The following is a 26,906-nucleotide window of genomic DNA, read 5'->3' on the forward strand; positions in this document are numbered from 1 at the left end:
AATTGCAAACTCGAAGGTCCCTAAAAAAAAAATCATGGCTTGCTTTGTTAAATAATGTATTACGGCAAAATATACGTTTCTACTAGAAACTGTCTAGATATCGATAACAATTGCTTTTTCCGCATTTCTTTCCTATTATTGTGATTTTGGTTACCAATTGATCATTTCAAAATCTGGTTTTCATATCAACAAGGCGAGCCAATTGATTCGCTTATGACTTGTTCACAACAGTTGCCACCTCCACCTACTAGTCCATGTCCATCTGGTGTAATCAGTTCGGATGAATGCGATTGCTTCGCCAGCCTGTTGCTACTGCGAATCAAGCGGGCTCCTCCCACTGCCCCCAAAGCCCTTCTCCTCTGCCACGCCCCTGTGGCACCCCCGCAACTTATCGCCTCGCACCAAAAACAAATTAGCCGATAAGCAGCTGACGGTGCTCAAAAGCACGGCGATCAAAATATTTGACAACAAACACAGGGGCTAAGCTGCCAGAAGTGATGAGTGTGCCCACCGATGCTCATCTATGCAATTGCTAATCAGTTGTATTAGCTAAGGCCTCATCTGGCCTGGCCAACTTTTTGAATCGGTCATTCAGTATTCTGCCCCCCAAAAAAACTGATTATTATTCTTAAGTTTCTATTTGTTTATTTTATATTTAAAATAAGACCAGCTCTCGCAACATAATTAGATCTGTAATACACTTTTAAGGGCTGGTTGGATGGACAAATTGTGTTTTAATTGGCCTAAAAGCAAACCAACAAAAAGTTCAAGAGTAAAAAAAGGGAATAAACTTTTAAGGTTCCCGAATGCACAGCGAACTGGGCTGAGATGGAGGAGTTTGTGGGAGATAGCAGGTATGGTTGACAGTTGACAGCTTAGAAGAGGTAGCGGAGAGCCCAAAGACCCATCAGGGAGCTAAGGATGGCGCTTACGCTGGCCAGGCCAAAGGAGGTAGAGGCTCCATTGTGGGCAGTGCAGATCCTTGGCTGGGGAGCAGACACATACTGGCAGATGGTACCGATGAAGTTCACCTGGGCGCGTTCGTTCACCTTCTTTTCAAATTGCTAAAATAGAAGAATAGGGAAAAATTATACGTAAATGTTGGTATTATTATGTGATCACAACTATTAAGACCCCTAACTTACCTCGTTAAACAAGATAGTGGGGACACTGGTCAGGGGTTCCTTGAGACGTTGGGTGGCTTCACCGGCCTTACGGAGCAACTGACTACCCTCAGTGCTGTTGGCACAGGTCTTGATGTTTTCCCAGTTGTTGACATTGTTCTCAGCGGCGCACCGTTGACCTGGGTACACATTGTCTGGGAAGTTCTTTCCGGCCTTCATCAGGCAGTTGACAAAGTCCAATGTCAGGGACTCGCGCGTGAATTCAATCTGATATGAGTTAGCCTGGATGTGTTCAATGGCACAGGCATGTACTTTGTTTCCGTAGCACTCATTGGGGCCGTGATGGCAGGTGAAGGTAACCTCAGAGCCTTGCGTAGAGAACTGCAAAGCAAAAGGTTCGCAAATGAGCCATGCAAATGAGCTATTGTCCTTGGTAAAAATCAGGCAGAGAGGATACTCACGTGAGATTTTCCGAAAGGAACAAAGGTGAGTTCCACCACATCGCGCAGCTCTCCCTTCATGGCAGGATACAACTGCTCCGTAATAAACTTTGCACTGTCAGGGCACAGAGATTCATAGTAGACTGCAACAGGAACCTACAGCATAAAATACATAAAATTATTTTTCATGAGCTATATTGAAGGGTTAGCTTAAAATATTCCCCTGGCAGGTGTATAAATAAAGTTTATGGTTATATTAAAATGGTTTATAGTATTTATTATTTCAATAGTGGTATCATAAATAATCTTATTCCAACTTCATATATTTATAAAACATAATATTGTCATGTACAAATACTGCCCTCGTTTCATCCCTGAGCTGTGTAGCATTTTAAATTTTGAATTATTCAAGAGTGCAGTTTCAGTTTGGGGCATGCAAATCATGTATGGCTGAATGAACCGGATCCAAATATTGTTACTCCTTGTTTATCAATTCAGCCCAACTGCCACATGCCAGCCAACTGGCCAGCCAAAATATTATGGAACTTGAACCGGCACACGGTTCAAGAGTGTGAGACAGACAAAATAATTAAATTTTTATACTCACTCAATTAAAAAAAGGGAAGAAATTAAACTGAAATAGAATATTTGGTCACAATCTTGAAAATAAGACAATAAAACTCTATCAGAGTCTAACTATTTATTGGCATTAAAGAGCCTAATTATATTTGTTCTATACATATATTTGTTTGATTCCGTATTTTTCCATGAGATCTAATGGATACTCCCCATTTAAAATGCGAATACTATTTATAATGGTAAAAAAATAATTAAGAATTATAAATTCTTTAAAATTTAATCATAAACTCTTTTTTAAGTGATTTCAAGCAACGAAATATGCGAATCAAGAGTCTATGCTTTCCTTAAATGCTGATGTCAACATAATTTTGTTCAGCAATTATTGATTATTTTTTGGTGATCCCACCCAATTTTCTTAGATTACAATTTGTTGTATGATTTTCTGTTTAGATTTCAATGAATACCACTGAACAAATTAAACTCAATTACTGAAAATAACTTCTATTCATAAATTCAAACAATAACGATTATAGACTATACTAAACAAGTGGAGAGGCAATCAACAGAAATAGTATATTTAGTTGTGACCGTGACTGATGCGCAATTCGTTCGTCGAAAAGAAAATATTCATAAATGAGTTTGAAAAGGAGTTATATTATATACCCAAAAGTAAATTGTTTAGTTAAAGTTATATAAAGCCGCTGACACATCGTAGAAAGATCCCAGCGTTCTTAACAAAGCAAAATTAATTAAAGAGATATTTGCACCGAAAGAAAATACATAATTCAATTTCAGTACTAGTATGAGGGAGCTTTTTATAATATAAAATGGGGAGCTACTGTTTCTATTAGTTTAAGAGAATTCTATAAGAATGTAATAAAAAACTAGGTGTGTTACTTTAAACGAATATGGATGAATATTTCTCTGAGTGTTTAATGGAGTTGCAGTTGGGGGTACCGGCACACCGGTTCTGTCTGTGAGAAATTGAAACTGGTCTGGGAACCGGTTTTGGGTATCCAAATGAAAATAACAACAGAGCAACAGTTCGCTCTCCGCGGCTTATTTATAATGTCAATTATGCTCTATGCTTTTCCACAGTGGCATTTTCCAGTGGTTCGTTCAACTCATTTAATGCCACTTGTTGCTGCCACAAAAAGGGTGCAGCTTTTCTATGGGTTTTTTTTTAGCGTTTAATCACGTCTTCACCTACATAGTATATGCCATTTTTCGGCCCTGACATGCTTGGCTGTTGGGTAATATTCCGCTTGCCGACTAATTTTGATTTTTTCTTGCTTGTGTTAGTCTTAGTTTTCACCTGAGCCGGAAACTCACCTTGGCAGCACTATAAGCTGAGGCAATCAGGCAGCTCATCAGGAGAAAAACAGCGGCGATTTTGTGACTCATTTTCGGGCTTCTTGTTCTTCTGGGCTTTATAGTTTTATTTTCCTTTATTTTGAATGTACACGTCAGCACTGCTGCTTGCTGGTTGTGTACGGTTTGGGGTCTAAGCGCGAACTGTTGTTTCTCGACGAGAGCTTCACGCTATAGCCCAGACCCCAACGGATTTCCAGACTGGAAGTGTCGTCAGCAGCGGCTGCGATGGCAGCAGAGCAGAAGCCTGGCCTGCATGCATTATGCATTGGGCCAGTCTTCACTGTATCGTATGTATATCAGAAATATTCCAGTGATCGCAGACCTACCACCTTTCCAGCTTGATTTAAGCCCTACCTAGTTAGCCCAACGTTTACTCAAATCGAACAAATAAAATATTTTTTAACTTTAGTAGTAATTTTAGTTATTTTTAACTTTGTTTTTTTTAAATAGTAACCAGAAACTAACCTTATAAAATGGATATTGAATTGATTGGCCAGAATATACTTTTGGTTTGTTTTCACAATAGAAACAATAATTCTGTAGCTGGAAGTGTGTAACTGAAAGAGATTGTTGTTACCAAACTTTTGTTACCTTTGGGAAATCAACCCTAACATGGTGCCATTCCCACCAACAGTGGTAAAGACTACATTTGCATAACTTGTTCTTTTCTTTTATAAAAATTGGAATTACAGATTAACATGAACAGGATGTGGGAAGTACATTTCCCGGAGCTTTAATCACGAAACCGAAATCCCTTGGCTGTCAAATCCTTTCGGGCCTCCAAAATCTGTGCTTGAAGTTCCTTGGCTGCTTCAGGACAGTCGTTAAATGTAAAGGTTCTGTACAAGACGGTCCAAACGGAGAAGATCTAGATAGGATTGATGCAGACATATTACTCATGGAACCTTATCAGTTCTTCATAACATTTACCCCAAAGAGCACCAGCAAAAGAAGCGGCAGCAGTTGAATGTGAAGCAAGTATTTGTTGGTGAATTGAGTTTGCACAGTTCCCAAAACAATGGACAAGTAGGGCACCGCAAAGAGCGTAGCATAGAACAGCCAGCGTTGCAAATTTGTCATATTTAAGTATTTTAAAAGTCAATAAAATTAAAAACAAAATAAATATTCTACACGTAAACAAGAGAGAATGCCAAGAGGTGGAACTTTAAGAACGATATTTCAATAATATCGCTAAATATAGTGTGACCAAAAAAAAATACCAATTTTCTTTTTATGGGGCGGTAAATTTGAAATACACTTTTATTTCTAATACTTAAGTATTATAAAATTCTCAGTTCCTTCTTCTATTTTTTTAAATTTTGAATTACATACTTGCTAAAAAAAATGGGAAGATCTAATATTGTAAAGAATTCCATAATGGTACAAATAAATGTGTTAAGAAAAAATGTAAGATGTAATGATCAATAGATTCAAAAAAAGTTTTCATTTTAATGTAATTTATTTTAGCTTAAATCAATTTTTTATTTTGTGTATTAAAAATCAATAGCCCGGCCACGCTGCGAGTACGTTATCAAGAGTCGAGTGTCATGGCAAGTAGCTTTGCATAGTGAGCAATTCAAATATATAATTATCATAGTAGTTTAAAACTTATTAAATTAAAAACTAAGCTGACGTAGTATTTCTGGCGCCAACGGTACAGGGTGTATTGGCAAGCAGGTCAGCCGTACGGCAGCCAATTATCTGAAACTTGACCTCTTTCTCTGGCAAGGCAGCGCCGACAAAAAGTCTTGGTTCGCTGCTCAAGGCCCAGAGCTCCTCCTCTCCTTTGGAATTTCTGTTGATCTTCAAGCCCGTGACGAACTTGATCTTCTGCGGATTGAAGGCCACCACTTGAATGTCATCCGCCGTATATTTTGACTTTCCATCCCAGCTAATCAAGGCGCCCAAGCTGATGAGGCTGCAAAAGAGGTTGCCCGACTGGTCCATCACCTCTGATTCGCATTGGATTCCGCGGGTGCCCAGGATACGAAAATCTCCTGTGACATCAGTGACATTCGGTGAATGCCAAAAAGTTTCGTTATTGATCAGTGAAAGAGGTACTTTCACTTCGTTAAAGGCGTTTAGTGTGTGAAAGTATAGAAAACGATCTGAAAGTGACAAAAAAAAGTTGAATTGAAGCTAAAATTATATGTTTAAAAAAATCCACATTTAATAAGGCCATTAAAATATAAACAATTACCTTCCATCTCACTAGGGCTTAAACTGACGGTGAATATTCCTGCCTGAGAGCTGCCAGAGCGCACCAACTCCGGCACCGTAGATGGTTTCATGAATTCGTGTTCTATGCGCCAGGATCTACCAGTCAGGGAATCGAAAACAATGAGTCCATATCCCCAGGCGTCGGCAATATAGGCTTTACCCCCCAAACATCTATTGGGTGTTCCACTATCCGGTAGATCCACCACCAAAGCAGTGAAGATGGAAACACTGGGATTGTAGGAATTGGGCGGCAAAGAGTGACGTTGCACTAACTCATCCTTGACTAGATCGAAGGTTAGTATTTGCGGCGGACACAACTGTAATGAGTTAACTTGACCAGAATCCACCACCCACAGGCGCCAGCATTCATCGATCTTGATGGGAAATGTGTGATTTTAAAGTTTTATATAATATTATAGCAATATAAGAATGTGAAACTCACATAAGTCCTAATTGCGGACGTAATTCCAGAGCAGTTATTTGGCGGCACATGCCATTCCTCGCTTGGATAGGGCTCAAGTCTTGGATTTTCAACCACCTCATTGTCATCCGCAATCACAGTGGCCAGTGTGAAGGGTGTGGTCATGCTCAGTCTTGGGATCGTCAGGAAAGTGCGGTGCCTGCCCTCATCCCCATACTCAATATCCACGTCTACGGGCAGGAAGCGATTTCCTTTAGCCTGATCATCTCCTAAACTGAGATTCGACCATCTGTAGAGGGTGTGCAGGTCCTTGAGAACCAAAGGCTGTCCTTGCAGGACACCAAATACACTAGCCAGGATCACAAATGTTGCTCTAACCAAGAACTTACACAGTTCCATACTGTTCAAACGATTTCCTAAGACTGAGATGCACAGGTAGGCGCGATGAAGGTGTTAGCCTTTCGTTTAATGTACACTTTAAAATATAAGATAATCATTTTGCTTAAACATTTCATGAATATTCTATTGAAATAAAAAAAAAACACACTTAATGCCTGATCTAAAGGATAAGCAATTAAAAGTACATATTTGAAAATTCTTTATTTCTTTATATTCAGTACATATCATTTCTGGAAGTGTAATTGACCATCGACAGACCAGATAAAAGGTCGTGTACCTGTGGCGACCAAGCAAACACTTCGAATGCTCCTAAGATTTATGGATGGACATCTTTTATGGCGGCTTAAAGAGTGTTTACACAGCCTCACAGTCACTTAAAAATTGGGATGAGGGTATCGGATTTGGTATTTCGGATCTCGGATCTAAAAGCATCCCCGCCCCTGCAACAGGTCATCCACATCGCAACGCAAGACCCGATAATTGATCTCGGTGTAGTCAATGGTTCCGGCAAATATCTTCTGCAGGCGATTGGAGAACAGCCAGAGTTCCTCCCGCCCATCGGAGGGTCGACTGACGATCTTCAAACCGCTCACAAACTGCAGAGTCTCAGGATTCAGGGCCAGCAGTTTAACATTTTGGCCATTGTAGGGTGTGCGTATGTCCCAGGCAAAGATGCCAATCGGATTCAAAAAGCCGCAGAAGAGATATCCTTGCCGGCTGATAGCATGCGAAGCACATTGAACACCCCTCCGGCCCAAAGTAACAAATTCTGAAAGCGAGGAGCCAAGACCCTTCTGCCAATTCGTGGCGTTGTTGAGCACATCCAGGGGAATGGCTAGCTCCAGTTCGTTGGACAAGGCGTGAAATATCAGATGTCGTCGCAGCCCCAAGCCGAAAGGAGTTACTGCCAAGGCGAGAGGGCCATCGAGAAGTTCGAAACTTTCTCCGGCCACAGTATGGGTTCCAAATTTGGCATCAGGGTAGGTGAATTTATTTTCTACACGCCATGACTGCTGACCCAGCACATCGTAGACCACAATGGCTTTGCTGGTGGGATCGGCTAGATATGCGAACACATCCTTGCACTGGCCCTGCGGCGGAGGGTCCCTGATATCGGCCAGGATATTCACAAATCTACTAACTCCCGCTTTGAAAGAGGCAGACGGCAATCGGTAGCGATGAATCAATTGATCTGTGGCCAAGTCAATGACCACCACTTGGGGTGCACAGTGTTGCACAAACTCAATTTCTCCACTGTCCAGGATCCACATTTGTCCACAGGCATCGATGTGCACCCGGTAAACAGAGGTTAGACCATCGCAGTTTCTCCCATGGCTACTGTGCCACTGGTAGCTAGGATAAGCCTGAACCTCGGTGCCATTTGATCCTTGAATACTGGTGACATAAGCCAGAGAATAAGGTACTCCTTGTCCAAATCTAGGGGTGGTAATAAAGTATCGTGCTGGGCCTCCATTTTCTGAAAAAAAAACATTCATTAAATTGCGCTTTAAAACTGGAAACTGAATACTTACGTGGATAGTACACACCAATATCAATAGGTATGGGGCTATCTGGGTTATATCGACCATTCCTCAGGACTTCCTGGCGTTCCTGTTCACTTGGAAAGCCATACTGTATGTTTTTCCATTCAAAGACTCGAACAAGTTCTTTGTCCTGCGTTGGAAATTTAAAAGGCGGTAACTGTGGCTTCGGACGGTTAATATTATACTGATACTGAGACAACGAAAAACTCGGGGATAGCACCAATAAAATAAGCGGAAGAATTAACCTGAAAGAAGCCAAAAGTTGTTAAACGCCTTTATGCAATACAGCGTTGAACTTGCATTTTTCTGATTATATCGGTGGCTCTGTGATGCTTCCTCGAGGGCTCTTGCCATTAAACTAAGCTACCAATGGCCAAAAAACCGTACAAATTGTGAAACAATAAAATCCCCCAATTTAAAATGGCATATCACACTCGCTTTTAACTGGTTTTTAAAATGTATTCTGTATCGATGTTTGTTTGTTTTTTCTTAATCTTTTCTGTAGAGTCTCATCTTTAAAAATACTCTTCATGAGAGTGATGTAACTTTCAAAATTAAATTTGTTTTATATATTTGTATTTGTCTATTAAATATGTAAATTTTCTATAACTTTTTGCGTTTATTTTATGATTTTTTGTTATTTTATGGGAAGTGTATACCAAAATTCGACCAAAAAATAAAATCGTTTGGGAGTAGACCACATACATAAGTAATCAAAACTGAAAAAAAACGAAAGCGTTTATCTGAAACATTGACATTGAAAATACCACTGACAAAAGGTTAAATTATGTCACTGGTGTTATCAGTAATCCGAATAAACAAATGTTTATATTTTAATTTCCTTTTCAGCAGTTCAAAGATATTCAAAAGCTGAATGATTCATTACGGATTTGATAATTCATCATTTGCCAAGTTAAATTATGATTGTTTTATTCTATTTTAAAATTTGTTTTGTGGTTAAATCATTGGTTTTATTAGTAATTGATATAGATATTTTGCGAACCTTTTTATTATGCAAATTATGCCTACGCCAACAAGAACTAAGATTGGAAACTATAAAATGAAGAATTCAAATTATTTAATGAATTTAAAACTAGTTTAACTGTCATTTCACACCTCATTAATGTCGGAGCTGAGTTCAACGGTAATAACTTGTCTGTAATTTGACTTAATTCGTTTGATTAATTAAAAATTGTTTGGCAATTAGGAAATTCTGCTTGTACAGTTTTATTGTGGCTTCATAATATTAAAATAAAGCTTTACAGATATTGCTTTAGATGCCGCAAGGTCATAAAAGTTTAATGCGTTCGAATGCGGTTTTATATAAAATAATATATTTATCTCTCCCTCATTTCCAGGTTGATGATATTAAATACAGTGGTGGATATACATACATATCTTGTCTTTCTGATAAAAATGTGCCATAAACTGATATATTTTTTTTCGCTTATTCACATATGTAACTGCTGATATTAGAAAGTGCTTGATATGATTGTGTTTAAATTGAATTCCACTTGTTCGAATGCATGCAAAAATTGCAATCTTGTCAATTCACTGTCCGGTACAGGAGACACTATCTAAATCCAGCGGCGCCTGCCACCAACCGGTTTAACATCAAAATTATTAATGGTACTTAAACGTAAATAGCATGAACACCAAAACTGGTAAATTTATTTGACTTTTGCCAAATAATATTCTTTAAAAAATTTCGTATAACCTTACTCCAAATATTCAAAAATTGACGACTGGGTGTTAATGGGTACCACCTCCTCAAACTTTTATCAGTTCATCTTTGACGAATCAAAAAAATATTGCCATTTCCGTAAGATTATTAGCATCCGAACGTTCAACAATCTCTAATACCCTGTTCCAGATACGAACACCTAATATGTCCAAACTAATCTGTCACAGGTGCAAGACTCGTTTACAGATTATAGTTAATGTCTAAGTTAATCAATGGGCCGTGACACCGACTCTCAATGCATGCAAATGTGGAAATAATCTACTTTAAATAGTCATCATGTCTATAAACGCTTAATTAATTGTCATGAAAGTCATAAATAGTTGGTAAATGTATTGATTTTGTTTGACACGCTTTGTTTATTTCTTGGGGAAAGGAAAAATGTGGGTGATAAATGGATTTTTGGTTAAAAGTGAAATTTTTAATTTTTAATGTATTGACTAATTTTAATCAGAACCTTTTTTATTAAAGTAATTTTCATATTCTATATTTTAAACTAGACGCAAAGTGAAAAAAAACATAAAATAAACTATATTGAATCCCAACTGTATAGGAATAAATATCTGCTTAGTTGAAGTCACTTCAAAATGTATCTATCGCCAAAAAAACCATTCTGAATCATCCTTACTGATAATAAATTTAAAATAAATTAAAAATAAAATATAAAGAATTTAGAAACTAGTAATAAGGGAAATATCATCTTTTTTAGTCACTATGACTGTCATTATAGTCATTATGATTAGAAGTAAAAAAATTAATTTAGTCACAAAAGAATAAGATACTTGTAATATGTACTTGTATAATTCCTTTTGGAGGTTTCATTTTTTGTCATAACTATACTGATTTTTAGTTAGCTTTCAGCAGTCTTTCTGAGAAGAGCTTAATCCAAAATGATTAAAAACTGCTTAATCCTGTTTATGTTGCTGCTGGCAATAGCGCATGCAGTACCATATGCCCAGGACATTCTTGAGGAAGAATGGATGGCGTTTAAGCTGGAATATAACAAGGTATACCAAGACGAGACAGAGGAGCAACTCCGCTTTAAAATCTTCAATTACAATAAGCTGCTTATAGCCCGGCACAATCTTAAATGGGCAGCTGGGAAAGTGAGCTTCAATTTAGCTGTGAATAAGTTTGCCGATCTATTGGACCATGAATTCCAAGATCTGATGCTTGGGAAAATGAGTCCTAGTGGTAGCAAGTAAGTAGTGTCTAGTCATTTGTTGTATGTGCGGTTAATTTTTCTTAGGTATTAAGTGCAACAATCATATATGTATTTCTAGCTTTGGAAGCTCTACTTTTCTCCCGCCGGTGAACTTGACTCTACCGGATGCTGTAGATTGGCGGAAATATGGATTTGTTACACCTGTAAAGGACCAGGGTAGTTGTGGCAGTTGTTGGGCTTTTTCCACAACAGGGTCACTTGAGGGTCAACATTTTCGCAAAACGGGGCAATTAATATCCCTTTCCGAACAAAATCTGATAGACTGTTCACCTGGTAATAACGGTTGCAAGAACGGAGCTGTTGAATATGCCTTCAGGTATATACAATCTAATAAAGGCATTGACACTGAGATATCGTACCCTTACGAGGCTGCTCAAAACCAATGCCGATTCAGAAGAGATACGATTGGTGCGACTAGCACTGGGTTTGTGAAATTGAACCCGGGCGACGAGATGGAACTAGCCCAAGCAGTGGCTACAGTCGGACCCATCTCCGTACTAATAAACTCTTCGCTCGATTCATTCAAATTTTACCATGATGGAGTTTACAATGACCCCTCTTGCAATCCAAATAAGTTAACTCACGCCGTCTTAGTCGTTGGCTACGGCACTGATGACAGAGGTGGTGATTTCTGGCTGGTAAAGAACTCATGGAGCACCCACTGGGGAGAACAAGGATACGTTAAAATAAAGCGAAATGCAAACAACCTGTGCGGTATTGCGAGCAACGCTCTGTATCCTTTGGTCTAATCTAAAACTGTGTTTTCTGTGTATAAAATTTAATACGTTCATAAAAACTCACAAATGCGTACAGGAGACATAAAGATACTTTGAAAATAATTCATAAAAATATTTTTTATTTTAATATTTAAAGCAAGAATTTACAAATTTTCAAGATTATATTAAATAGAAAGATTCACTGGAATAGTGTTTGATAATAATTATAATGGATAATAAAAATTGAAAAAGTAATAAATAAAGGTTCAAAGGAATTCCCAGGATTCGAAGTCAAAAAAATAATACTCAGGATGTACTCGGTTTCATTAAATTAATTTAATCAATATACATTTTAAAAGATTTATTTACATCGGCTGCTCTTCTCATGACGCATAGGCAGCGTGAACACTCATGTTACTAATAGTTTACTCATCCGGATAATTTTTTTACGTTCCGCGCTGGTAGTAGTAACCACTGTGCCGGGTGGTGTAGGCTGTAGGTGGCACCGATGACACGCGCGTAGTGCCCGCCGGGGCAGTGGTGCCCACTAGAGTGTCCAGATAGGAGCGTTGGTAATTATCCCGGGTGGCCTTGCTGGGCGGAAAAGCTTCTCCCTGGTTAAGAGCAGTAAACGGATTGCGGGCTGCATAATTTACGATGCCACCGACTTCAAATTTGAAAGGTGTTTTTGTGGTGAAGGGCGTGGTTAATCCCGGACTGGTAAAGTAGGCTTGCAGAGCATTTGTAGAAGCTTGGGAATGGGTGTTGTAGAGTCCATAGTTCAGGATACTGTTGTGGGTGGGAGCGGGAGGCAGAGCGAGACGATGACCCAATAGGGAGCTGCCAGAGGGCAACTCCAATCTGACGATGCGGTTGTTGAACTCACTGGGATTTAGGTTCTTAAGGAAGAACCGATGGAACTTTGAGGAGATGGCATAGATAACGCCTGGCTCCGATCTGGTGGTGGTTATATCCGCTACAAACTGCAGCTGATCGCGATCGTAGGCCAAAACGGATTGCTGATTTGTAGTAGGGTTCCACGAGGCAATGGCCGTTTCACTCAGAGGTGCAAAGATCAGGCTACTGTCGAAGGGGTTAACCGAGAGTCCAATGCCTTGGGAGCTCTTCTTGCCGACCAGTTTCACATCCAGCATTTTATTATCAGGCAGGGGACCCGCACGCAAAACATTCTTGTGAACCGAGAAAACTCTGAAGCATATAAAAGTTAAATTAAATCAATAAACCACTAAACAATTTTTACTCACCTATCTGTAGCCAGGGGCTGGAAGTAAACCACGCCTGTGCGCTCATCAAAGGTCAAACCCACCACTCCATCCATCAAAACGAATTGATACTCATGGATCTCCGACTGAGCAAAATCCGGATCGGGATACATGGCCGGATGCGATACCCTCCATGTAACGTCCTTACCACTGTCGTATACTATTATTCCCGGCTCCACGGTGTCCGTAATGTAAACGAAGACATCATCGCAGCTCTTGGCTGTCGTCTCATCGATCACCATGTTGGTGAAGAGGGATTCGCCGCGCAGGACTTCTGGCGGGAAATCAATTCGCCTAACCACTCGATCCGTGGCTAAGTCTACCACTAGGATTTTGGGAGGACAGGTGATCTCGTAGTCTTCCAGGGAACGGGAAATTCCAGCATCTAGGAGCCAAAGCCGATTGCATGAGTCCAGACGCAGCCGATAAACCGATGTCAGGATGAGATCGCTACAGTTAAAGTCACTACGTCCGGTATTCGAGAAGGACCAATCGGGGAAAGCATTTAGGGTGGGCGAGTCCCCGAACTGATCCTTGGAAACCCAGCTTACGGTGGAGGACACTCCCGAGAACAGCTTGGGGGTAGCCACAAAAATGCGATCCTCCGTAACGGCCAGTCCTGTGATTAACACATTCTGGCCATTGTAGAAATTAGGATCACTGACCGGAGCCTGAGGCTCAAAGTTGTAGCGCAGGAGCTTCCACTGCTTGGCCACTTGTAAGCCAGGAGCCAGAGCCTGGATAACAGATGGCCAAAGGATTAAGCAAATAACTCCGGCAAGGATGCGAAGCATGGCAAGACTTGTCTGTAAAAAGTAGAAACCACAAAAACTGTAATTAGTAGGTGTTGTATCGCACTCGGATCAGAATTGAAACTGATGCCTCTCAGCTTTGGCAGGGGTTTATGTATCAATTCTATATCCGGACTTTTTCCGGACAATTAATGGTGAAGGAAACAAGACTTAAAGATATTCCCAGATTATAGAAACATTGATTTTCATAAAATAACCAGTGAGAATTGTAAAAAAGTTAGACACTGAAAAAAACACCTCTTGTTTGATATTTTATTGAGTATAAATATTGATAAAGGGCTGTTAAAATAAAGAATAGTTTGTTAAAATTGAGTTTAAAAAAACAAACATAAATAAATTTAATCCGAACACTTGTATTCAAAATTAAAATATTTTGTATACGTTGTTGGGCTTTATTTTATTTTTGAAACAACGTGTAACCGCAAGCCTTAAATAAATAATCAATCAGAAAAGTTCCAAAGTCCCTGGATCGTGATATTGCATGAATTACCTCCAAACGATTAACAAGTCGTTTTAATCATTTGCAGATGATGAATTTTTAATTGGTGATTTATAATCTGCATACAATACCCTAACCTATTTTATAGATTTCCCAGACAGTTCTATGAATCTTAGGGCATGAAGGTGCCCTTTCTAAATAGCCTCAATTTCAGATGCAGATACTGATAGAGGTTGGGATACAGATCTGTAGATGCCAACGCCGATATAGATTGCATGCAAATGCGCCAGCTCCGGAGTAGATGCCGGCATGCGGATTGCAGATTTGCAGACTACAGACTGGGCTTGGCGATTGTATGCAAATAAGTTTGCCATGCAGTCGGGTCAGTTCGCCGATTGAAGTATCCGTATCCATCAGATACTTGCGCTTGCAGTTGTATCTGCGTGAGTGACAAGAGTGTGTGCTTTAATTTCTCACGTTAGTAGTATCTCACTCACATTCACTATCTCAATGAACAGATGCAAGAGGTGCACTGTTGAAAAATTGTGTAAGATACATGGATACATCGAGGAACTGACATCTGTTTCATTACAAACACCATGGAATAATAATCCCAAACGCCTTTAAAGCAGAATTTTTCCATGGTGTACTGACCAGATACATGGGGTTTTTAATTGCAAAATAAGCTTGGCAATCGCCGAGATACAAGGAACTGACAGTTTGATTGGCTTTCCACCAGTTAGAGCAAAGCCCCTTGCTCGGCATTCGGATATTTGGCCAATTTGACGTGGGCTCTTAAATTACATATTATTTACTGTCGCGGCCAACTCCCATACTCGTTTGCATCTGGCAAATTGCAATAAACATGGCAAACATGTTGTGTGAAACTTTCATTGGCGCGTGCCACGATAAGCAGTTAAAGATAATTGAATTTTTGTAATTTTCAAGCAACCAACTGGCATTTGATGAATTACATAAAGGAAAATAGCTGAAAGTCAAGGCTGATTCCGGCGCCACACGCATCACAGAGATTTATTTCTGCGTACTCGCGCTCTTTACATAACACTTGTGCAACGCCGAGCGGAAACATGAGCAGTTTCCCAAGCCCAGAGAAAAGAAATGAAAACGCAGCGATAAATATAAGAAAAGGCTTTTTGTTTTTATTCGCCTTGTTTCCATTATTTTGTGACAAGTATTGGGCCCAAGCGGAACAGGCCATTTTAAGTTGTGAGTCAAAAGTTAAAAGCCACAGACCGCAAAGATGCTTTTTATACATGTGATTATTAACATTTTTTTATTCGGGTAATGTTCGCATTTCTGTTGATAGTCATTCATGTTGATGAGCCATGGCAGGCCAATGAAATTTCGCTTAATTTTCGTTTAATTTGTCTATTAAATCTGAACACGAAACGGTTTGAAAGCAAAGCCTGAAAACAACTTGACTGCACGATAGAAACCCCTTAGGAAAATTATTAAATACAGGTATTCCAATGAAATATCTGACAGTATAACCTTTCAACAATGGTTGGCTTATTTATTTTTATTATAACAGGAATTTCAAACATAAATCTTTTGAAAAGACAATTCGGACCACAAAAGAAATATCTGTTCGCCTATTTATTAATAGAGCCCTATGAGACAATGTGTTGCAATCGAGTGTGTTGTTCCCTTTTGGTCGCCGGAGGCCAATTAAGAAATGTGACTTCAACATAGTTGCACCAACTAGTGCTAGTTAGTACATGCTACATGTGATCGTGTGTTGCCTTATCTGAATCTCATATGAACCTTGTAGAGCTCTCAGTGTTCTCACACGTTTGGACTTGCGACCAAAAATACTTAATTACCAACGAATATATTTCTTTGATCTTTGACTTGCGACCAAAAATACTTAATTACCAACGAATATATTTCTTTGATCTTATTTGAATCGGTTATTTTTGGTGTTCTCATAAAAATAAAATGGACAACTTTAAAACTGCAACGGAAGACACGTTTTGACGAAGGCTGATTAACACCTGTCAGTAAATTTTTTATTTTTGCAATCGGCGGAAGAGGTTGCTGTCTTGGCTTCCTTAATGCCAACATGTGTATCGATCTGTGGTCATAAATCCCGTCTAAGCCAGCAGTCGAGACGGCTGCACTTTTGGCGGCGATCGATTTTAATTGGTTGCAAAATCGAGAAAAATGCGTCTACCAAAAAAAAACAAACAAAACTTAATTAACACAGTTCCGTTCTCCGACAGCGGCTTCTTTTTTTGGGCACGCACACACAAACACACACACGCGATTGGCGCATTTGGCTAATAATTCGGAATGTGCAACTTTATACCCTTGGCTATGGCTATTCATTTGCCAATTAGCTTACATGGCAGACTGGAATTGAATTTTGTTTTTTAAAGAATGGACTTTGAGAGAGAGTAGCATTGGCAACGCCTATAGGCCGACACCAAAAACGAAACCGAAATCGAAACTGAAGCTGAAATCGAAAATCAAAACGAAATGTAGCGTAGCAGTTCGTTAACTAAATGCATGGCAATTTGCACTTTAACCGTTAGAAACCGCACTTTGCGACGTGCTGCTGTTCGCGTTCGTTGCCTAAGTCTTTTGTTTTGTGGCCAGGCCAATTTGCTGTGCATCTGACATTAGCTTACTTTTGAGGCACTTGAGTTGGTTGTGGTTTCTGCTGCTGCTGCTGTTGCTGCTATTGCTTTTGCGGTGTGTATAACTTTTGATAATGTCTTACTTTCTAACCGATAGCGCGACACGTCCGCGCTCTTCTGTTGCCGTTTTACGACTGCGCTCCGTTTGCCAGGCGCACTGAACTTTATAAGAGTGTGTCTTGGAGGCCTCCTGATCGCTTTTCCTCCATATCTCTTATATTCCAGGTGGATATTCGGAGCAACCCGCTTTGCATGGCGTGGCAGACATCGCTCATACGCTCTGTTGGACGCGGCGAAAATTATTAGCTTGCAGCTTGTTTTCCGCACATTTGCATTAAAGTGTGTAGGTTATGATTTTTGTCCGCTCGTCGGCCGATTGTTGTAATTCAGTTGTTATTCACAGCGGCAAGTTCATTATCACTATCAGCCAAACAAGGCAAGTAAACAAGTAATTTGCGAATTTTGTTGCCTTTATAGCTGCGACCGTTTTTGTCAATGGAGAGAGTCCATTGTACTGCTCAGGAATTTAAGGTATATGTGGAGTTATAAATTAAGTGTTCTCCGCTGGCTTTTAAATTATCCTAACCAGTTCTAAAGGCCTGTTCAGTTTAATTGAAGATTTGTATAAAAATATGTTATGAATACGAGGGGTATTTAAATTTTCAGAGCCCCCTCAATGGATAAATAATTACCCTGTCAACGACAAGATTTATTTTCCCCCTACTGTTGAATATATATTAATTTATTAATAATTTTTTATTAATATTTAGACTTTCAGTTAGCCAGTATTTGCAGGACAGGTGGAAAATATTTAAATGGAGACTGGTCTACCTACGATTGGAGTTGACCAACTGGGCCGAACTGGAATCGGGTTTCGTAATACGTTTTGCATCTGGCCAATATTGGAGAGAGCGCACAAGCCGGCTCTAGCTTGGTCCCAATTGAAAATGGAAAGTACTGCGCGAAAAATGTTCTCTGCAATGAATTTCGTCCGCCATGTAGCTAACCCAAAAACGTGAAAAGCCTGAGATAAAAGGGGTTATGCAAAAATGGTGAAACTGGTTTGCGGGCAGAATTAGCCAAGTTTGCATTAACTGCCTCGGCCTGATATTTGTTTGCATTGTGACACATTGAATTTGTTTACTTGCTTAAAATAACCACACAGTTTTTAATTTTAATATACGCGTAGTATTGAATATTTTGGGTGGGCAATGCCCACTGGGCATTAGCATCCGATGATTACCCCGATGATGAATTAACAAATGTAAATTCACTGGCACCGGCCAAGCCCCATTCGACATTCACTTTGTTTTTCAGGTGCCTTTTCTAACTCACTCCTTTTATTTAAAATTGTGGTATTTTGTTGTTTCGCTTTTCGGAGAATACTTATAGCAGAGCTAATACCAAGTTACGATCTAAATAGCCACTTATGTAGTACCGGTTCTAAACGCCAGTTCAAGGCTGCGGCCAATGTCAGCCGTGTTAGCCAGTGATATAACCAGGTAATCCAATTCCGATTACGAAATGCGAGCCGGGCGGAAACGTAGGTGGCTTGTGCCTAGCCTGGGGCAATTCGCGGCTATCAAAACTATCACAACTATCACAGTTTCCTTTCACAACAACGCCCTGGACCGATGCTCAGTAGCCGTTTGGCTCGGCCGTTTCGAAAGTAACCAATCCGCGGGGAAACAAAATCTGTGGCAGCCACTCGCTCCATATGACTCGGAGACGATGAACACTTGAAGATTAATAGCCGCAACGTCTTGCGTTGGCTTAAGCCCGCTAACACTGAAAAAATCCGCTTATGGAAATCAGCTTGCCAATCTCGTTTTATTTTTTAGAACTTTGCCATATGCAGTATTAATTAAATATTTTAATCGCCAATGACTTATGCAGAAATAGTAATGTAAAAAAAAAACAGTTCATAATTAAAAAGATTTTAAAATTACTTTTTAATTACAATTTTTATATCTTCTTGTAATTTTTGAACTTATCTCCTTTTCTCCCAGTACCTCATTGCACTAATCATACATGTACCTCCTCACATTGTGTCCATTACGAAATTTACTTTAAATATGCCTCGAATTGAGGCTTTCTGGCCGTCCGAGACCAATGGCATTCTCCAAATGCCTTGTCATCGTCAACGTGCAATTGCTTCATTTGCGCATTCTGCGCGCACAAATGTGAGTTTAATTGAATCAATCCGAAAAGTCTGAGGTAGATTTGCCACTTGTTGACAGTTTCATTACCGGCTCCGTCAACGCGACGACAAGGTCTTGATGAATTTGGTAAACAATTCGAGGCATTTGGCTTGGGCCTGTGACCCTTGGTGCTAAACATTCTAAGTGCCGCCGAATTTCAATAGACTAATATCGCGATATCAGCGTTGGGATTTAAGCGCTTTTAATGGCTCTCTTAAAGTGCTCGGCTTTTGGTTCTCCATAAATGCAGACCATTAAACCAATTAGGCCAATGTGGCTGAAGGCTCCACCTCCGCAAAAGGTGTGCCAATAGCCGGTTTCCCACAGCCAGGCAGACAGATACAAATAAATACATACAGCCACAATTGTTTTGTTTCGTGTGGCGCATACTTTCATTTTCCGGCGACTGTGAGTACCTCAAGATTATCAATATCCTCCAATAATATCGAAGTATCATACTTACCGAACCAAATCATTGTGGCTGGAGTTATTATTCGACGATTTGCTCAATAAATCAATCCTTGGAGTACATATGGCCACCAGTTACTCAGATTCCATATACAATATGCACTGCAAATAAGTATTAGGTTACATATTTTTAAAATTTTCTATTACTCAGTTCATTTGCTCTGGAGTTTTTCAAGTGTAAGTATGAGTGTTTTTATTATTTTGACGAAGGTCAGCACCATGCCAAAAGTACTGCAACTGACTCCAAGTCTGACGCCTGTGGCCAATGCAAAGTATAGCCGGCTGAACTGAACCGATTTGCTATTGAGTATGGACAGAGAGGGGTGGACATGCATGTCGGCTTTGTTTTCAAACGTCAAGCCAATAAATTGCCTGAAATGCATGCTGGTGGCATAACGAAATTCGAATACCTTTTTCAAATGAGTCACATTTGAAATGTATCTAAGCGATTGGCAAAAGTATAATTTGGATATTAATGACTGGATTGCATATTCAAAGATTCCTTTTAAACAGATCATAAAACTAATGTTGACTAATAACTCTTAGTTCAGAAATCTTTCTTATCAATCATACCCGAAAATAAAATACTTTTATTATTAAAGAGTATACTTTTTTTTAAATAAATACGTTTTTTCATTAGCACACCATTTTTAAAAAGCAAAAGAAAAAAATGTGACAGCTTCTATTGTGCCAAAGAAAAAATATGTTTTAAAAAATTACCATACCCACGAGTCAACTGTTTTTTCTTTTATTTTGGTTGATACATATACATTTCTCATAATTCAAATTAAATTATATAAAAGAACAGATAAGAGAACGCAGACATAACAAAAACATTCACCAATTAATGTGACTCGTCTGGTTAATGTATTTCGAATATCTTAAATACTTAACATATTTTTTAGCTCATGAACACAGAATTCTAACTTGCTGAACTTTTACCAACAGCCATGAAGATCGAGTTAAACTTGAATAAATTGTTCCATTGCAAAATTACTCAATTGATTTTTAACTTGCATATATAGTTTTGGCAACAATGTTATCTTTAATGTGTCTTGAATAATAAGTGGGAAGAATTTAATCACTTTAACTAGCTGTTGATTGTTTTTAATGATCGATAATGATTTTTTATAGATCGAAAAAAATAGTGCGTTTTTGAAATATGGAGCCAGTCGATGAAGAAATAAAAATTGTTGTTGCAATTAGCTGGACTAAAAATCTGCAATCCGGCACCATTAACTGCAGTAGTTGCATACTTTTATTTTTCGAGCACACGCGTAGTTTTCAATTCGCCGATTTTTTCTTTCACATTCAGTGCGATGTTATTTATGGCCCGAAAATGTCAAGCCTTGTTTCCCGCTGGTAGCGTGGCTTAAACTTTAATGTCAAATGGGTAGACCTCAACCCGGTCATGGGAATGAATTTGGTCAGTTTGGACAGTGTTGCATGAAGTCTCTAAAATTTATAAATCTACAGGAAATATTATTATATTTACTAGTCATTAGATAGATGATTTCATTTAAAACTGTCTAGAAATTAAAAGGAAATCCTTCATCCATATTCAAATTAATATATCTCATTAGATTTTCAGCTATAATAGCCAGGTATAGCATTAAAAACTCTACTATGGCAGTTCTAATAACCAATAGACTTGGAAACATTCAGAGTAGCTTACTAGCTTGGGGTAGATGGCAGATAAGATTTGTCGCAATTCAATCGGCGCTTCAGCGCTTATGTCGGGCCCACAAAACTAGGCCTAAACAAACACGCCAGGCGGAATTGGTAAAAAAAATAGAAATATATTTCATGCCCCATAGACTCAGTTGAGGGATTGAAAAATTAACATAATTGCAGTATAATGACGGAGTCGGTCCCTTGGGGCTAAGAGTGCGTTTCCCGCCCAATGGGGCGTGGTCGGTGGGCGTGGCCCAGTCAGTCGTTTGCGGCATGTCCACACCTAAGCAACGTCTTTTGGGGCGCTCCGTTTGGGCGGCAGCCTTGTTTTTGTTAAGTGGATTGCAACCAGTTCCCGGAGCATTTGGATTCGGGATTAATTTGATGAAGGTTCCGGTCGAAAACAAAGGACTGGAAGCTTGCATTCTCGGCCTACTTCGAAAGTACTTTGAATCTGGCGATGGTCTATCGGGTTCAGTGCTTTGTTTCAATCGAAACTATCAGCTACCATATCTGCAAGATCAAATTTTAAAGGGCATGAACTCGTATCAGGGTTATCCTTGGAGTCTTTTAATAACCAATTTCAGAGACAGTTTCTCATCCTCGGAGTTGCAGATGCAAGAAAAGCCGCAGTGCTATTTTTTGATTGTGGAAAGTCTGGATGATGAAGACCTGGATGAGGTATTCGAGCATTGGAAGAACATGTTGAACTGGAATCCACTGGCTCAATTCGTGGTCTACCTGGCCACCTTGGAGGAAACGGATGAGGAAATGACGGATCTAATGGTTGAGGTGCTTCTTACTTTTATGAACAAGAAGATCTTTAATGTGAATATCATAGGCCAGAGCGAGGAGAATGAATTCTTTTATGGGAAGTCAGTATTTCCGTACCATCCGGATAACAATTGTGGTAACCGTGTAATTTCTGTAGAGCTACTGGATGCTTGTGATTATATTGGTGCTGAAAAAAATGAGGAGAAGGAGGAAGATGAGGACGACGAAGGCGATGGTGATGGTGATGAGCAGGATGAGGATGGAAGTCAGGACAATATGGATGAAAATGCTTCAAAAGATTCTGGAAACGATCAACCAGATATGCCTCTAGATGGTAATGAAAGTGGGGAAAAAGATTACAATGAAAATGAAGTTGGTGAAACACTAGCAAGTGAAGAAAACCATACTATACATAATGAAACTAAAGCAACTACTGAAGAAAATTTTGAAAATACAAGTCAAGATTCTATGCCTGATTATGAACAAGATCAGAAAACTAATGATTATGAAAATATGGAACCTAATCAGAAAGATGATGAATATACTCAAAGCAAACATGAAAACGAAGAAAGTTCCATTGAAAATATATCACATGAACAAGATATTTATGAGGACAATTATCATAACTCAGAAATAATTATTATCCCCAAACACCATATGCTGGACAATAAACTATTTGCAAAATACTCAGGTACATCCGATAGTTATGAGGATATTTCAGCAACAGCAAGTGCTCAAAATGAGACTTCAACCTTAGAAAAACCTTTACAAGAAACCGATATTTCCAGCGAGGATTTTGAAAACCACTCCGATGAAAACGGTGATGAAGTCAACGCAAATCTTACAGAGCCAGAAGTAATCATAGAAGAGTTTTATCGAGCCAAGTTTGAGGACAAATTCCCACGTGATCTTAGTGGATGTCCTTTGACAGCTGCCTTTCGTCCCTGGGAGCCATATATATTTCGCACCGAAGTTGAAGAAGCCACAGACGAATATTATTATGGTTTGGGAACAGAAGATGAATACAATGAAACCTCCAGTTATGAGGACTCCGATGACGACAGCTATGGGGACCGGGAGGCAGATTATGACGATCCCGCCGTGGAAACAGACACAGAAAGTACTCCAAAAATTAAGCTCAATGGCATTGAGTATGAAATGGTGCAGACCATAGCCGAACGTCTACACGTAAACATAGAAATGCAAAAGGAAAACACCAACTTGTATCACCTTTTTCAGCGGTTAATTGATGGGTAAGCATTGCTTTAAATAATTAACTTTTAATCCGAACCAATTCTATTATATAATTTCTTCAGAGAAATCGAAATGATCGTGGGAGGAATCGACGAGGATCCCAGCATCAGCCAGTTTGTATCAAGCTCAGTGTCCTATCACCAAGATGACCTCACTTGGTGCGTGGCAAAAGCAAAACGCCGATACGGATTTTTTAATTTTGTGGAGACCTTCAATGCTGATGCTGGATTTTTAATCGGACTCTTTGTAATCGTATGCTCTATTGTGGTTTTACTAGCGCAGCGAATATCCCAATTTCGTTTACGAAATATTAATGGATATTTTTCGATTTGTTTGCGAATTATGGGGATTCTTCTGAACCAGGCCATTGCTTTACAGGATTTCCCTCTGACTCTAAGACAGCTTTTTGCCATCTCTTTTCTGATGGGTTTTTTCTTTAGCAATACATATCAGAGTTTTCTTATAAGCAGCTTGACCAATCCACGCAGCTCTTATCAGATTCGGACCCTCGAGGAGATTCATAGCCATGGCATGGTTATTATGGGCACTTCCGAAAACGTTCGGCATTTCAATAAGGAAGGGGAGGTAAACTTTTTCGCAAATAATTTTTTTTCTCTTAACCTGTTGACCCACATCTTTAGGTTTTCAAGCACATTCGGGAGAGATTCCAGATGTGCTATAACATAGTGGAATGCTTGAATGATGCTGCTCACAATGAACATATAGCGGTGGCCGTTTCCCGACAGCATTCTTTTTACAATCCAAGAATCCAAAGAGACCAGCTTTATTGCTTCGATCGGAGAGAATCCTTGTACGTCTATCAGGTGACCATGTTGCTGCCTAAAAAGTATCATCTGTTGCATCAGATCAACCCTATAATTCAACACATTATCGAATCGGGCCATATGCAAAAGTGGGCTAGAGATTTGGACATGCGGCGCAAGATTCACGAGGAGATTATTCGAGTCAGGGAGGACCCTTTCAAAGCGCTGACCTTCGATCAGTTCCGAGGAGCTTTTGCATTTTCTTCTGGGCTATTATTAATGGCCAGCTGTGTCTTTTTCGTAGAATGGCTTTATGAAAAGTGCTTCAATAGAGCTAAAAAGAGAAAGTTGCTCAAAAAGTTGACCAGAAAACCTAAAAAAAGAATATGATCATAGTACGGCTTCTATTCAAAATATAACACAGCTTTCATTAAAGATTCGATTAAATGTTGAATAAGAATTTCATGGTTTAAACTAAAAAATATATTCGAAAGTAAAAATCTACAATCGAAGTGGCAATCGTTCTTTATATATATTAAATACATCCTATATCTAAGTGATAAACATTCATCTATTTGTAGACAAATCTTTCATTATTCTGCATCAAAGTCTGGAAACAAAATATTTTTTGGATTTTTCATCAAATTTTCTGAGGGATCCCCTTCAAAGATGGGGAGAGTGCATGGAAGTCCAATATGGCCCCCAGCGATTGCTATATCTTGGCCAATTTCAATCCGATCTTTAAGTGGAATACCTTAAACCATTTCTAGATTAAATCTCTATTATTCTGCATCAAAATCTGGAAACAAAATGGTTGAAAGATTTTTTCTCTAATTTTCCGGGTTAACTGCAAGGGTATATCAACGTCCACGTAAAATATTGATTCTTCACCATTCCTTGAATGTGGATCCAAATGGATGCATTGAATTAAAAGCATTAAATATAAATTAAAATTCGAAGATGCATAGATTTGGACCCAACAGATACTTAAATATATGCTTATATATTAATATTTTCTTGGCACATTATTCGATTTAAAAATACAGAATTGCAATACAGCGTGGAATGCACGTCTGCTCCGCAGCCTCCCGTACTCATATCCGCACCCTTACCGCCCGAACCGGGACCCGGATCCGTACCCCAACCCGGACCCGGTTGTCAGAAAAGTGAACAAGCGCGCACGCCGCCAACGTCAAGCTGTCGTCGGCATTCGCCTCAGTCGCCTGGTGCATCCTTAAAAGGTGGTGGCCCAATGTGCCGACCAGGCCTGTTTGTTAGCTAGCTTTCTGTGCGGTTTTTCAATTTTCTGGCCTGCTGCTGCTGCTGCCCCAACCAAATCCCAAATATATATGGCTTTCATAAATTTTTATAAATAATATTCTTGGGCAGCACATTTGTTGCAGTATCATCAAATTGGCAGATTTTTTTTTGTTGGCCAACACAATTCAATCAGCTGCTAGCCAGCTAATGTGGGCCGAATAGAATGTTGTTGAAAATACACGGGCGATAACGTATAGATATATACTATATATATGAATGTATGCAAAGATTGTATTTTTATATTGTTGCTGGCCAACTTAGCGCTGCGGTTGACTTAATGAATGATACGTTAATGATGCCCAACAAGGCGTTGTGGATAGTTGGCCGTCTACTTACAGTTTGATGATAGAGAGGAAATGAGATGAATGAATGTCTACAAAAATACTATAATGGCATTTATTTTATGCCATGATTATTTCAATTAAATATTTTAATTTGTTTTTATTCCTAAATATTATAGAACGTATTTAATTGAATTAAAATGATTTTCCCACAAAGTATCAATTAGCCTTATTGAGAAATGTCTTTTCCTTACCTGAGATAACTGGCCAATCGCATATTTATCTAAAATTAAATATATGAAATTTGTGCTTCTAATTAAAAATAGAATTCCATACTCTAGATACGTTTCAACGCGTAAGCGTCAAAGAATCTCTTGCAAAAACGTGAGAGCGCACGTTTATTTTTGCTTTTTCCTTCGATTTCCATCTCACAAACAAATTTTTCCAACCCACCCACTCGCACAAACACTTCTGAAAAGTGAGAGAGCTGTGTAAACAACAAACGCATGTTATCCATTTTTTTGTTATTATTTTTAAAAATTCCCTAAACACCATATAAGTCAATTAAAATTTGATCATTAACTGAATGAATTTTAATGATCTCGTTTATGATTAATGAGAATGTGGTGAAAAAAAAAACTAAAACATAGCACACGAAATATTAATGGGCAAATAAGTTGAAGCAGTTTTAATTGATTTTGGTCTTTGCGGTTTGGGCCACAAGCTGGCGAATCTATAAATGCAATGCGCGCTCTATTAACAATTTTCGACTTGTGTTTTTATGGGTTCCGAGTCCCTAACTAGCCAGCACCCCCAACCACCCACCCACCCAGAAAACCAGCCCACACCCAGCAAATTATGGCCGAGAGAATGCGGCGATATTTAATTTTGGTTTTGTTTTGAAATTCTTATTTCTAATTGCGAGTGCGTTCTCATCATCGCTGAGAGATTTCCATCGCAACCATGTATGGATTGGACCAACGTGCAAATGTTGATTAAAAATTAGACAAAACAAAAAACGAACACGGCACTCATACTCAGATACAGATACAGCAACATCCGCAGCTGCAGATACAGATACAAATAAAGATACATATGGAGAGCGAATGGTACGCCTACGATGAGGATGCTCTGATCCGGAGGATCTGCGTCTGTCTGAGTTTCTTCGTGTCTGTGGGTGAGCAATGGCACTG

General features: G+C 39.1%; 7 protein-coding genes and 1 long non-coding RNA gene across 8 annotated transcripts; 3 read left to right on the plus strand and 5 right to left on the minus strand.

Annotated features, from left to right (window-relative positions):
* Positions 1–628: 628 nt before the first annotated feature.
* On the minus strand, positions 629–3,736 carry LOC6500167 (GILT-like protein 1). The gene is made up of 4 exons (XM_001953064.4): positions 3,476–3,736; positions 1,586–1,720; positions 1,146–1,505; positions 629–1,064 (listed from the first exon to the last, which is right to left on the minus strand). The coding sequence occupies exons 1-4, from the start codon at positions 3,545–3,547 to the stop codon at positions 876–878; spliced, it is 756 nt and encodes a 251-aa protein (XP_001953099.1). The 5' UTR covers positions 3,548–3,736; the 3' UTR covers positions 629–875.
* On the plus strand, positions 3,668–4,352 carry LOC123258384. Its single transcript, XR_006508043.1, has 3 exons — positions 3,668–3,804; positions 3,968–4,153; positions 4,210–4,352. It is a non-coding gene; the product is annotated as an uncharacterized LOC123258384 (long non-coding RNA).
* LOC6500166 (dolichol-phosphate mannosyltransferase subunit 3) lies at positions 4,166–4,597 on the minus strand. Its single transcript, XM_001953065.4, has 2 exons — positions 4,448–4,597; positions 4,166–4,385 (listed from the first exon to the last, which is right to left on the minus strand). Exons 1-2 carry the CDS (start codon positions 4,595–4,597, stop codon positions 4,251–4,253), a joined length of 285 nt encoding a protein of 94 aa, XP_001953100.1. The 3' UTR covers positions 4,166–4,250.
* Positions 4,598–4,878: 281 nt separating this feature from the next.
* LOC6500165 (protein yellow) lies at positions 4,879–6,609 on the minus strand. Its single transcript, XM_001953066.3, has 3 exons — positions 6,180–6,609; positions 5,718–6,111; positions 4,879–5,625 (listed from the first exon to the last, which is right to left on the minus strand). The coding sequence occupies exons 1-3, from the start codon at positions 6,555–6,557 to the stop codon at positions 5,141–5,143; spliced, it is 1,257 nt and encodes a 418-aa protein (XP_001953101.1). The 5' UTR covers positions 6,558–6,609; the 3' UTR covers positions 4,879–5,140.
* A 124-nt stretch (positions 6,610–6,733) lies between these two features.
* Positions 6,734–8,552, minus strand: LOC6502645 (protein yellow). The gene is made up of 3 exons (XM_032456315.2): positions 8,402–8,552; positions 8,090–8,346; positions 6,734–8,034 (listed from the first exon to the last, which is right to left on the minus strand). Coding segments are annotated over exons 1-3 (1,314 nt in total). The 5' UTR covers positions 8,404–8,552; the 3' UTR covers positions 6,734–6,979.
* Positions 8,553–10,709: 2,157 nt separating this feature from the next.
* On the plus strand, positions 10,710–11,901 carry LOC6500384 (cathepsin L). The gene is made up of 2 exons (XM_001953068.3): positions 10,710–11,043; positions 11,126–11,901. The coding sequence occupies exons 1-2, from the start codon at positions 10,733–10,735 to the stop codon at positions 11,814–11,816; spliced, it is 1,002 nt and encodes a 333-aa protein (XP_001953103.1). The 5' UTR covers positions 10,710–10,732; the 3' UTR covers positions 11,817–11,901.
* Positions 11,902–12,097: 196 nt separating this feature from the next.
* On the minus strand, positions 12,098–17,406 carry LOC6500164 (major royal jelly protein 1). The gene is made up of 3 exons (XM_001953069.4): positions 16,969–17,406; positions 13,049–13,872; positions 12,098–12,992 (listed from the first exon to the last, which is right to left on the minus strand). The coding sequence occupies exons 2-3, from the start codon at positions 13,858–13,860 to the stop codon at positions 12,230–12,232; spliced, it is 1,575 nt and encodes a 524-aa protein (XP_001953104.1). The 5' UTR covers positions 13,861–13,872; positions 16,969–17,406; the 3' UTR covers positions 12,098–12,229.
* Positions 17,407–22,112: 4,706 nt separating this feature from the next.
* Positions 22,113–24,616, plus strand: LOC6500385. Its single transcript, XM_032449847.2, has 4 exons — positions 22,113–22,195; positions 22,252–23,347; positions 23,411–23,933; positions 23,990–24,616. Exons 1-4 carry the CDS (start codon positions 22,177–22,179, stop codon positions 24,500–24,502), a joined length of 2,151 nt encoding a protein of 716 aa, XP_032305738.1. The 5' UTR covers positions 22,113–22,176; the 3' UTR covers positions 24,503–24,616.
* Positions 24,617–26,906: the final 2,290 nt, after the last annotated feature.

This window comes from Drosophila ananassae, chromosome 2L (genome assembly GCF_017639315.1).
Source record: "Drosophila ananassae strain 14024-0371.13 chromosome 2L, ASM1763931v2, whole genome shotgun sequence".
Lineage (NCBI taxonomy): Eukaryota > Metazoa > Arthropoda > Insecta > Diptera > Drosophilidae > Drosophila > Drosophila ananassae.